General features: G+C 37.7%; 1 protein-coding gene across 1 annotated transcript in view; it reads right to left on the minus strand.

Annotated features, from left to right (window-relative positions):
* LOC107750310 (collagen alpha-6(IV) chain-like) overlaps positions 1 to 11952 on the minus strand; it is a 121209-nt gene that overhangs the window by 26648 nt on the left and 82609 nt on the right. The window contains exons 13-23 of the mRNA XM_016565635.1: positions 10600 to 10653; positions 10449 to 10511; positions 10302 to 10346; positions 10167 to 10220; positions 10019 to 10079; positions 9727 to 9837; positions 8411 to 8560; positions 7748 to 7837; positions 7487 to 7644; positions 7014 to 7193; positions 6662 to 6845 (exon numbers count right to left, since the gene is read on the minus strand). Of these exons, the coding sequence (XP_016421121.1) occupies positions 6662 to 6845; positions 7014 to 7193; positions 7487 to 7644; positions 7748 to 7837; positions 8411 to 8560; positions 9727 to 9837; positions 10019 to 10079; positions 10167 to 10220; positions 10302 to 10346; positions 10449 to 10511; positions 10600 to 10653 (1150 nt within the window). The remainder of the gene's footprint in view (positions 1 to 6661; positions 6846 to 7013; positions 7194 to 7486; positions 7645 to 7747; positions 7838 to 8410; positions 8561 to 9726; positions 9838 to 10018; positions 10080 to 10166; positions 10221 to 10301; positions 10347 to 10448; positions 10512 to 10599; positions 10654 to 11952) is intronic.

Below are 11952 nucleotides of genomic sequence, written 5' to 3' on the forward strand. Positions count from 1 at the left end.
AAAACGTACTTACAGGCTGTGAGTCAGCATTATTAGTCAGCATTATTTGTCAGCATCATAGACTGTATAGGGTCAGCATGCGCGCCGGAGGGGAAACAGGGGAACCAGCCTTTGAGCACAGACGGCATTGTAGGCTACTCTCCCAGGATAAGGAAACAGTCCTCTGTATAATGCGTTGCGCACACACGAATATTTGGGTTGAACTGTTCTGGAACAGTGTTGTAAATACAACTTAACCACTGATTTCTAGTTGTGTCCTCTTTTGGAAGACCAAACAAAGTATTTTCACTTTCACAACGAAACACACAGTGTCTCCACGACATGGTGGCGGCGGCAACAACAATACTACAGCGAGAATTACAGTTACGCCTTCTTTCTTTGTGTGAACATTTGGGCGGCGTTATGCAAATCTTCCCACACAGTGGGGGCGTGTTTAAATGAGGCGTTTTAGGAGGCATCTTAACTTTTACAAAGAATATCTCTTTGGGTTTGAGACTTTAGTCTTTGCAACTTTAGGGATCTTATCCATGCACGAACAGCTTGTAACACTCCAAAGAGAAAGGAAAACTTTAAATTGCATCATATGACCCCTTTAAATGATGCAAGACATTAGCCCAGGGGTGCCCAAACTCGGTCCTGGAGGGCCGGTGTCCTGCAGAGTTTAGCTCCAACTTGCCTCAACACACCTGCCTTCAAGTTTCTAGTATGCCTAGTAAGAGCTTGATTAGCTGGTTCAGGTGTGTTCACGAGTGACATCACGGACACTACGTCCATGTTTTTTTACGGTCTATGGTAAAAACGTGTATTCTTTAGATGCAAAACAGATTCGCGATTACACCCATTTCCCTTTCCAAATCCTGCCTGTGGTGATACACTTCAAAATAAAAGCCCCATGAATTAATAGCATTTTCATTGTGTCAGAATGACCATAAAAGTGAGATGACAGCTTGGATATGTTTTGTTTTTGAAAAATAATATTTAATCACTAGATTAAGATTTAGATCGTTATAGTCTTGAAATACTTAAAAGCAAAGAAGACACAAAGAATGTTCCCTCTAAAAAAAGCTAATGTCAGTCAAAATGTCTGGTAATGATTAAGTTTACCAGACAAAATTTCATCTCATTTTGGTGTTTATTATGCACTGTAACATGCATGCAGAATTTTGAGCTACATATAGGCTAATTAATAGGCTAGTCGACACTCTTGACAAAATGTGTTTAAAAAATTTTTTTTTTAATTTATTTTTTGGTCAGACATTGGGAAATAAAGAAAATTGCAATATTATGTTAGATTTTTTCGAAAAGCTTAATTAGGCGCTATTTTGCTGAGTGTGCATTTGTCCTGGAATCATGGCTGGTTTTGTCCTGTCTAAAACCGCCAGTAGGTGGCAGCCCAACCCTGTCTTAAATGAGTGATTCATTTAAAACACAGATTCATGCAAGTACGAAATATGTTGCTCTGAGACAGGCAACAGTTCTGTTCAAGCTTTGTTCAATTTGTGTTGGCAAAACAAAGCAAAAATGGACAACATTGTGTCCAAAATGTAACTCACTTAGGCTATATAAATTTTTTGCTTGTTGAACTGTAAAAAATCATATATTTACATTTACATTTAGACATTTAGCAGACACTTTTATCCAAAGCGACTTACAAATGAGGACAATGGAAGCAATCAAAATCAACAAAAGAGCAATAATATGCAAGTGTTATAACAAGTCTCAGTTAGCTTAATGCAGTACACGTAGCAAGGTTTTTTTAAATCATATAATAAATAAAAAGAAAACAGATAGAATAGAAAAAGAATAGAGCAAGCAAATGTTAGAGGCCCCTTTTTTTTGCTTTTTGTTAATTGTATATTAAATAAAGAGAAAACAAATAGATAGAATACAAAAAGAATAGAGAAGCTAGTGTTTTTTAAGAATAGAATTAGAATAGAGAGTGCTAGAGTTAGAGGGTCAAATAAAGATATAAATCTATAAATAAAATCTATATATAAATTATATTATAAATATAAATAAATATATATTATAAATAAATATATAAGAAACATAAATAAAAAAAATCAGATATCACATTCACGATCCAAGCTCATGAGCTGATATTCGGAAAACAGCACTATTGCTTGCGTGATATTGCTGAACTATATCAGATGTTATGAATATAAAAAAAACAAATACTCATACAGGGATATTTTTGCCCTCATAACTTGAATTATAGGGCTTTTGTTAATTGTATAATAAATAAAACGAAAACAAATAGAAAGAATGCAAAAAGATAAGAGAATCAAGTGTTAGTTTTTTTTAAAGAAAACAAACAGTTAGTAAATAAATAGAGTGCAAGTCTAAAAGGGCAAGTTTTTTTTATATAAAGAATATAATTAGAATAGAGAGTGCTAGAGTTAGAGGGTCAAATAAAGATATAAATCTATAAATAAAATCTATATATAAATTATATTATAAATATAAATAAATATATATTATAAATAAATATATAAGAAACATAAATAAAAAAAATCAGATATCACATTCACGATCCAAGCTCATGAGCTGATATTCGGAAAACAGCACTATTGCTTGCGTGATATTGCTGAACTATATCAGATGTTATGAATATAAAAAAAACAAATACTCATACAGGGATATTTTTGCCCTCATAACTTGAATTATAGGGGCATTCTAACTGCATTCCAAAAGGTTTATCATGCAGTAAATGCTTTTGGACTGTCAAGACGTGGTTTTGTTCATTTTTTTTTCTTTGTTGGCAAAGTGAGTGACATGCACAGTGTCAACAATTATGATATTATCACAGTCCTAGCCCAAAATCTTTTCTGTGCGTGAATTTACCTTTAAAATTAACTTACAGTATATAGATTACCTAGGTTATATTTCTACTCTGTAAAGCATAATCATTTTATAATTATTTCAATCAATATAATAGGTACTTAATAGATCATTAGAGCATCAGTGTTGCTATTCATCATTAAAAACTGCTTGAGTGAACAACTCGGAGGTGTAGTCTCCCACTTTGTTGTTTTTAAGATTTATGTTTGCCGTTTTTGCTTTTATTTCGATAGGACAGTATAAGTGAATTGGGGAAAGGGGTGTGGGATTGTAAGGGTCCACCAGCCCAGACTTGAACTCAGGACACCCGTAATGCAATGGCGTTATATATCAATGGACTGCCCACGAGCCTATCTGGACAGACAGTCACCCATGTTATGAATATGCATGAGGTGCAATTATCATAATGAGGTTGTGTTGAATAGAGAGCTCTACAATGCAATTCTTACTAGTAAAAATTGCTATTGTACACTGTAAAAAAAGTCCGTAAAAATACAGTACAATATACCGTAATACTTTGAAGGAATTTTCCGTATTTGGTTTTAACAGGTGTTTTCCGTATTTTTTAATTATGCTTTGCATTGTGGGAACAAGAAGCTCAGTCGATTATCGGCGCGAAAACAGTTCTTGAGCAGGCGCCATTATTCACGGAGATAGTCTCGGTCAAAATTTCATTTTATAGTCAGATTTCGGGTTTTGGGGAACCGTTCTTACACTTCTGTGGTAAATAATTTTTTGTTAAATGTAACAAACTGTAACATTCGTTAACTTAGTTGCTGTCTGGCTTGTTTGGCAAATGAATGACGGAGCCGTCGCATTCAACATTTTCAGCATACCGTCACATCTTAACGTTACTCGACGTGGAGGTACGTGTTACAGTGTTCTCACTTTCAGTTTTATAAATAAAAGTTTATTAACATTTAATTGTTGTTGATGCGGTGTATTTGTTACTGAGCGTGTCGTAAAGCATCGGCATATTAACGTTACTGAGGTGATGTTAAGCAGCTGTGATAACGTTAAATCTGAAATGCGGTACAACTGTGTTTAGAGCGCTTTATGCCTTCAACAGGACCTGGCAGAGCAATTGTCAAGAAAAGAAGACACCATTACGACTTTTTTTTTTTTTTAAAGAGATTATACGACTAGGTGAAGATCTGACATTGCAGAATTCTTCAAGGATAACACACCTTTTCTGCCAAACGAGGTAGGTTTAGACATTTTATTGTTTTGTTTATGTTAAACACACACACAGACACACACACACACGAGAAGTTAATTCTGTAACGTTACTGGCACCCTGTCTGTGAAGGCACACATGTCATGCATGCGCAGAAAATGCCGCTTCAGACAGCGCGCCAGGAGCGCATCGAGTTCTCTCTCGCACTTACACAGACAAAAGCACACAAAATTGTCAAAAGGACAATTTTTGGCGAGTGACAGTCAATACGTTAAAAAGTCTTGACTGATGTAAAGAGTTGGGATGTGTCAGATGTGCGTCGATGTGAGTCTTGTGTTTTAAAGGGACAGCAGTTCATGACATTCATGGTGTTTCTTTTGTTTTCTTTTCTAATGACAGGTCGTAATTGCTGCTGTACTGTGCATCCCAAGCACCCCCTGCATTCTTATCATGGGTTTGTATTCTGTTTTATTTATTAACAGTTTTTATTTATGGAAGCATATGGGTAGCAAAATTACATTTGAAATGTAATATGCAAAATGGCAATGCAATATGTAAAATGGCAATGTATTTCTGTATTTAAATTTACATTTACAATTTACATTGATCAAAACTCGATTATATAATTTGCATTTGCCATTTCCTACACTAGTTTTAATATGCAAAATAAAACATATTTTAACGCAAAATTAAAATGAAAATATATTACACAAATTGATTAGATATGTTTAATATGTACAAGCAAAAACTGTAGTAAAATTATCATTTAATTGCTGTTTTTCCTAAATGCATTTAGACTTAGGGGTAGGACACTTGGGATTGCAGTTTCATCATAATACCGCGTGATAATTGTAGCAAAATGCAGTGAGAATTTCAGAATGCATTCTGAGCCAAAGGTGCAGCAAAAGGGTAGCAAAATGGTGGTTTAAATGTCTTTTATTCTTCTTAAATGCATTAACACTTACATATAAGACGTTTCAATTGCATTTTCATTTAATACCTCGCAATGAATATAAAGTCAATGTGGATTTGAAATGCATTTGAAAATGCAACACGCCCCTGACCTGTCAATCGTTAGGCTACATCAAGGCGGGGCTCGGCAAAAGGACGCACAATAGGTCAATATTCACCATCAATCAACCTCTTTCCACATTGACAAAGTAAATTCATCGCGGGGTATTAAATGATAATGCTATTGAAACGTCTTATATATAAATGTTTTTTCTGGAAATGTCCGTAAATTTAACAGAAAATGTCCTGGTAATTTTCTGCCAGTACATAATCCGTTTTTTTACGGAATTTTTTTTTACAGTGTAGAGCTCTACAATTACATTTTTACTAATAAGAATGCTATTACACAGCTCTACAATTGCATTCTTACTAGTAAGAATTACAGTTAGAGAGCTCTCTAATACAATTCTTACTAGTAACAATTGAATTATAGAGTTCTTTAATTGAATTAAAGAGCTCTGCAATTACATTGTTACTAGTAATAATTCAATTAGAGAGCTCTACAATTAAATTCTTACTAGTAAGAATTACAATTAGAGAGCTCTTTAATGCAATTCTTACTACAACTGAATTAGAGAGCTCTTTAATTCAATTTGAGAGCTCTCTAATTCAGTTTTTACAAGTAAGAATTCCATTTAGTGAGCTCTCTAATTCAATTGTTACTAGTAAGAACTGATTTAGAGAGCTCTTTAATTAAATTACAGAACTCTGCAATTAAACATATCTTTAATGTGTTTTTTTACTAGTAAAAATGGAATTATAGAGCTCTGTAATTGCATTTTTACTAGTAAGAATTAAATTAGAGAGCTCTCTAATCGAAATTGTTACTAGTAAAAATTTAATTAAAGAGATCTCTAATTGTAATTCTTACTAGTAAAAATTCTGTTGTAGCGCTCTGTAATTAAAAATGAATGGAAGTCATTGGAGACATGACTAGTAAAAATTAATTTGTAGAGCTCTTTAATTGGAATTGTTACTAGTAAGAATTGAATTAGAGGGCTCTGTAATTGGAATTCTTACTAGTAATATTTGAATTAGAGAGCTCTCTAATTGAATTGTTACAAGTAAAAATGCAATTACGAATGCAATTACGAGTAATTTAAAGGGGTCATATGATGCGATTTCAATTTTGTTACAAGCTCTTAGTGCATAAAGAAGATCTGTAAAGTTGCAAAGACTTAAGTAGCTTTCATCGTGGACAAAGCGGAATCCAGCCCGGGGTCGTCACATGTGGTTGCCGCAAGCCCGCCGGACGCTCCTTCGTCGAATCCGCCGGCCGCGCCGTTCTCAAGCCCGCGCACCTCCGCTCACTCAAGCCCGCCTGCCGCCGCTCACTCTAGGCCACCGGCCGCCGCTCACTCTAGCCCGCCACCCTCCGCTCACTTTAGGCCTCCTGCCTCCGCTCACTCTAGCCCACCGTGTGTTTCGTTGTGAAAGCGAAACTACTTCGTTTGGTCTTCCAAAAGAGGACGATATCTGCTTCAAAGGCTTGCCATACGCCAGTGTATTAATCGGTAATAATAACATGTAGCAATATCATGTAATCTGCATAATTTGGGTTTTTTATATAATGAAATATTTTAGACTATGTATTTATTGTTAAAGTGTTACTGAATTGTTTCTTCTACTTACCTGGAGATCCTTTAGGTCCAGGTGTTCCAGGAAGACCATTGAATCCAGGATCACCTTGTGACCCTTTGAACCCAGCTACACCAGGATAGCCAATTCCAGGTTCACCCCTGTCACCGGGACGACCTTTGAACCCTGGAATACCAGGAAACCCTTTATCTCCAGACACCCCAAAACCAGGCTCCCCCTGTAGAGAAAGAACTTTAGAAATTTAGAGATCTCACTAGTTGAATGTCAGAATCAGAATTACTACAAGCAATAAGGACCACATGTCTTCTTTGGCAATAATTACAGAGCTGATTAAATGAAATGACAGAACAAAAAAAGAAAATTAGGAAAAGGAAAATCTACTCACAGGTAGACCTGGTTCTCCAGGGAAGCCAGGAGATCCATCCTTTCCAGAGTTGCCACTTGCTCCAAGTGGTCCAGGAAGACCCTGTTGACCCATATCACCTTTTTGTCCTCTGCCTTCTGGGAAGAAAGAATTACCTTTCTCTCCTTTACGCCCTCTAAAGCCTCTGTCACCTGCACGACCCTAAAACAAAAAGCAAAGCAAGACCTATAATTTTAAACAATTTTGGAAGTTACCTGACGATCCCAATGTTTCTCAATGATTAATAAGATAATATTGTATTTAACGCATTGCACCTGACCCCTAAACAAACAACAAAACCTGTAACCTTGGCAGTGAACTTTTATGATTTATATTGCTCCACTCTCACCACCAAGTTGCTACCTCTCCATGTAACATCATTCAGCACCCCCCGAAAAACATCAAGGCATTAGCCCAATTGATCCAAGCTAATATTATAATAATTAATATCCTACATCAAGGCCCTGTGGACCACGGGATCCTGGGAAGCCTAGGTCACCAATTTCTCCCTTCACTCCATTGAGTCCTACAAAACCTGTGGGCCCTGGAGGCCCTTGAGGTCCCTGTGCACCAATCGTTCCTCCACCCAAACAGTTGCAGTCACCATTTTCTCCTGCAAGAGTCAAGCAGGGAAGAAGGCCAAGTAAGTCATTCAACATAATTGTCTAAATGCTACCTAATACTTCTCATTTCAGTTCTACAACAAAGTGCCTCACCTTTAAACCCTTTAAAGCCTCTGCCTCCAGGAAGTCCTCTTGGACCAGGCTGACCTGGAAAACCAGGTTGTCCAGCGGAAAACAGGTTTGCTAGATAGAAAGGTAAAATAAGAAAAGTGGTAACCTGCAACTGCTACCCCAAGGATCTACTTCTATTTGATTTGACCCACAGAAATTACTTTCTTGGTGTGATCTAAGGGTGCTTTCACACCTGGCCCATTGTTTAGGAACCTGGCGCGTTTCCCCCCTTAGCTCGGTTCGTTTGGGCATATGTGAACACGGCAATCGCGCCCGGATCCACACCAAAACAATTGGTCCGAGATCGCATTTTTTTAAAAATCCTACAGCCTGTGAAGCTGTTGTCGTTCTATCCTGACGGATGACAGCTGTGACAGCTAAGTGGAATCCCGGAAAATAAACCGTGGAACTTTGACCAATGAGACAACAGTTTACTTGCGCGTGACTTGTATTAACAAAATTGGTCCGTTTAGAAACTTTGCCGTGTGAAAGCGAACCGCACCAAGAATAAAAAGCAAAGTTGTAATAATTTTAATCCCTGTTTCGGAACAAAGCAATCGATCTACAGGTGTGAAAGCACCCTAATTTGTCAAATTCTTAAGTTTCGTGAAATTAAGATGGCCATCATCATCTGCAAAGGCTTACATGTACTGCCCGGTGGTCCAGGAAGACCTGGAGGTCCAGGAAAGCCCTGACTTCCAGGAAGACCTTCAGGACCATAAGAATTCCGACCTGAGTTTCCCCTCTGTCCTTTGGGTCCACGGCCACCAGGGAACCCAGAGATGCCTGGACGACCTAAATAGAAAACCAAAACTCATGGCTATCATCATATTGACACAATAGATTCTAGACACTAGGATGTTGTGGATGGTTGCCAAGGCATTTCAATGCCATTGCTAAGGAGTTTTGAGTGGTTGTTCACATGCTGCTATGTGGTTGTTTCAATGAATCAAAAATATACAGTGTGACCAGTGTAGTCCAACCAATTCCTGAACCAAAAGCCATTAAAAAGTCTGTATAAACACCTTGTGCAAATTTGTTAAACTTATTATTGAGTTTGTCATTATTTGACAATGTAACTGCATTTCTTTTTCCTAAATATTTCTTTCTTAAAAATACTAAAAGGATTATTACATTTATTTCGATTCACATCCCTATTTTTTACACAGGTTTTCTGATAACCTGGTCTTTAGATGTTGTATATCCTGTAGCTTTGCTCTGTCATGTTTGGCGTTGGCAAGTTTCCTGACACCCATGTTACGTGTTTTGAAAGTGAAAGTGACGTGACATGTGGCCAAGTATGGTGTATACCCATACTCGGAATTAGTGCTCTGCATTTAACCCATCCAAAGTGCACACACACAGCAGTGAACACACACACCGTGAACACACACCCGGAGCAGTGGGCAGCCATTTATGCTGCGGCGCCCGGGGAGCAGTTGGGGGTTCGGTGCCTTGCTCAAGGGCACCTCAGTCGTGGTACTGAAGGTGGGAGAGAGCGCTGTACATTCACTCCCCCCACCTACAATCCCTGCCGGTACGAGACTCGAACCACAACCTTTGGGTTACGAGTCCGACTCTCTAACCATTAGGCCCCAAGTCTCCTGTTCCTTTTTGTCCTGGTGCCTATTTCTTTGGGGTTATCTCTTGGTTGTGAGCTCTCCTGTTCCTTTTGTGTCTGGGCCCTGACAATTCTGTCTAGTTCGGTGTAGTTCTGGTGTCATCACCCAGATGCTCCATGTTGTGTCTTTCATTGTGGGGATGTGGCTTGGGTTGCTAATTCCCTTTCCATGTGCTCTTTGGTTAGTTTGGTCATGTTTGTTTCTATGTGCCATGTGCTCTCCAGTCTTGATCATGCCCTTGTTACTTTGTCAACAACCATGGTGGGACATAAAAAGTCCTCAACAAGCTGCATGACCTGAGCCATAAAGTCTTAAAATGCAAAAGTATGTCACTAGTACCTGTGACAAAAGCAGGCTGTCCCGGAGGACCAGGCTGACCAGGAACCCCTGGAAAACCTGTATCTCCAGTTATCCCCGGATAACCAGGAAAGCCAGGATCACCTGGAGGGCCTAGGTACAAGTAAATTGAATAATCATTGAAGACTGTACATCAGCATACATATGAGTATGTACATGAGAGATTAGAAAAAGCAATTACCATATGTAAGATCACAAAATTGTATGAAAGGGAATAATGGTTTATTAAGATAAATGCAACCTCTATGACTACAATACAGGTGATTCCTGATACCTTTAATTCCACCCACTGGATCCACAATCGGTCCAGGTGGACCTGGGTTTCCTCTTTCACCCTAAAAATATATTTACAATATGATACTGTGCAACATTTTTCTGTTTATGAAATATATATTTGTGTTTTTCTTGTTCCCTGTTCTTACCTTTGGGCCGGTAAAACCTTGTTGTCCTGGAAAACCAAGAGTCCCAGGGAAGCCCTACAGAGGAGAGAGAAGATAGTTGGTATCTAATGAAGATATAAGAGGAAAACAGTTTAGAGTAAAGCGTTTCATATCTACCTTAATCCCAGGAAGCCCAGGAGGACCGTTCAGACCAGGTGGACCCTGCCACGTTGAACAATACATAAAAGGAAGTTCAGGTTAATTTGAAACAAACAAAATATCACCCTGTGGTGAATCACAAAATGTAGCAGTAACATTACCTACCCTTGAGCCTGGCAAGCCCAGGATTCCCTTTTCTCCAGTCTCACCTCTGTACCCAAATGGGCCCTATATATGCACAACAATGTGTGGGTCAGTTTCAAACAGCAACATATCAAACATGAATTGGGAGAACAAGCTCTCTTTGATTACTCACTGGTGGTCCTGGTCTCCCTGAAAAACCTGGAGCACCGTCATAGCCTTTATCACCCTAAAGAAGAGAGAGAGAGAAAGAGAAAGAAGAAAGAATACTGAGAATTCATAATGTCACTTTGTGCTTTTTAAAAACAATTGACTGGGCTGGGGATTAAATAGCTTTCTTTACACCTGAAAATCTGAGTTTCTTTACACCTGAGTTTATTTTTAAACCATTTCTCTCCAGATTTTAGTGTAAAAATGGCATAAACAATTTAACCAATATGAGAACAATATGTACTGTGAATGCAGAAAATTTAGCAACAGAAGACTGCCTGTGAAAGAAGCTTCAATGATACTGATATTTCTATGGTCAAGAAATATTACACAATATTTAATACATTATGCAGCAATTTGTTGTTGTACACATTAATCTATGCTTGAAATACACACATTTCAATTCAGTTGAATGTCCTTTGTTGTGATTTGGGCTCTGAATGAAACAAACAAGAATCGTAAATTTGAACACCTACATAATATAAACTACAGCTACTAAAGTTTAAGGTCAGTAAGATTTTTTTATTGTTTTTGAAAGAAGTCTCTTATGCTTACCAAGTCTGCATTGATTTGATCAAAAATGCAATAAAAACAGTACTGTGACATACCACATAACTGTTTTCTATTTTGATTTGGTGCTTAAGAAACATGTCGCATGGTTATGAATGTAGAAATCAGTTGTGCTGTTTAATATACTGCTTTGTGGAAACTGATAATTTTTTTCAGGATTGTCTGATGAATAGAATTTTCAAAAGAACACAAATGTTTTGAAATAGAAATCTTTTGTAACATTATAAAAGTCACTGTTGTCACTTTAGATCAAATTAATTCATCCTTGCTGAATAAAATTATTTGTTAAAAAATAAATCTTATAATAGTGTAAATCATTTTCAATTCCAGAAAAAAAAAACTAATAATTTACTCACCCTCCATGTAGAGGTCTGCTACCCGACCCGAGCCCGATGGGTCCCGAAATACTTTCGGGTTTCGGGTTAATGTTTAATGAATAGCTTCGGGTTGGGCTCGGGTTTATAGCTAAACTAAAACTATATGCAGGAGGCTACGCTGCTTTCATAGACGCACGCACACACATTAGTGCACACGACAATGACAACACAGCACGGAAACTTTTATTAGTAAAATAGCTTCGACAGGCTACTGACTCGCAACATTACATTTCTCTGCAATGAGGGGGGTAAAATCGCTGTTTTTGAAGTAACTAAGCCTCATTGATTGTAGAGAGGCGTGCAGACGCAGGTTCACACACGCAACTTTCATCCCTCTCTCTCTCTCTCGCTAATTCAAATAAATTATATAA

Source organism: Sinocyclocheilus rhinocerous, unplaced genomic scaffold (assembly GCF_001515625.1).
Source record: "Sinocyclocheilus rhinocerous isolate Xijiao unplaced genomic scaffold, SAMN03320098_v1.1 scaffold692, whole genome shotgun sequence".
Classification (NCBI taxonomy): Eukaryota; Metazoa; Chordata; class Actinopteri; order Cypriniformes; family Cyprinidae; genus Sinocyclocheilus; species Sinocyclocheilus rhinocerous.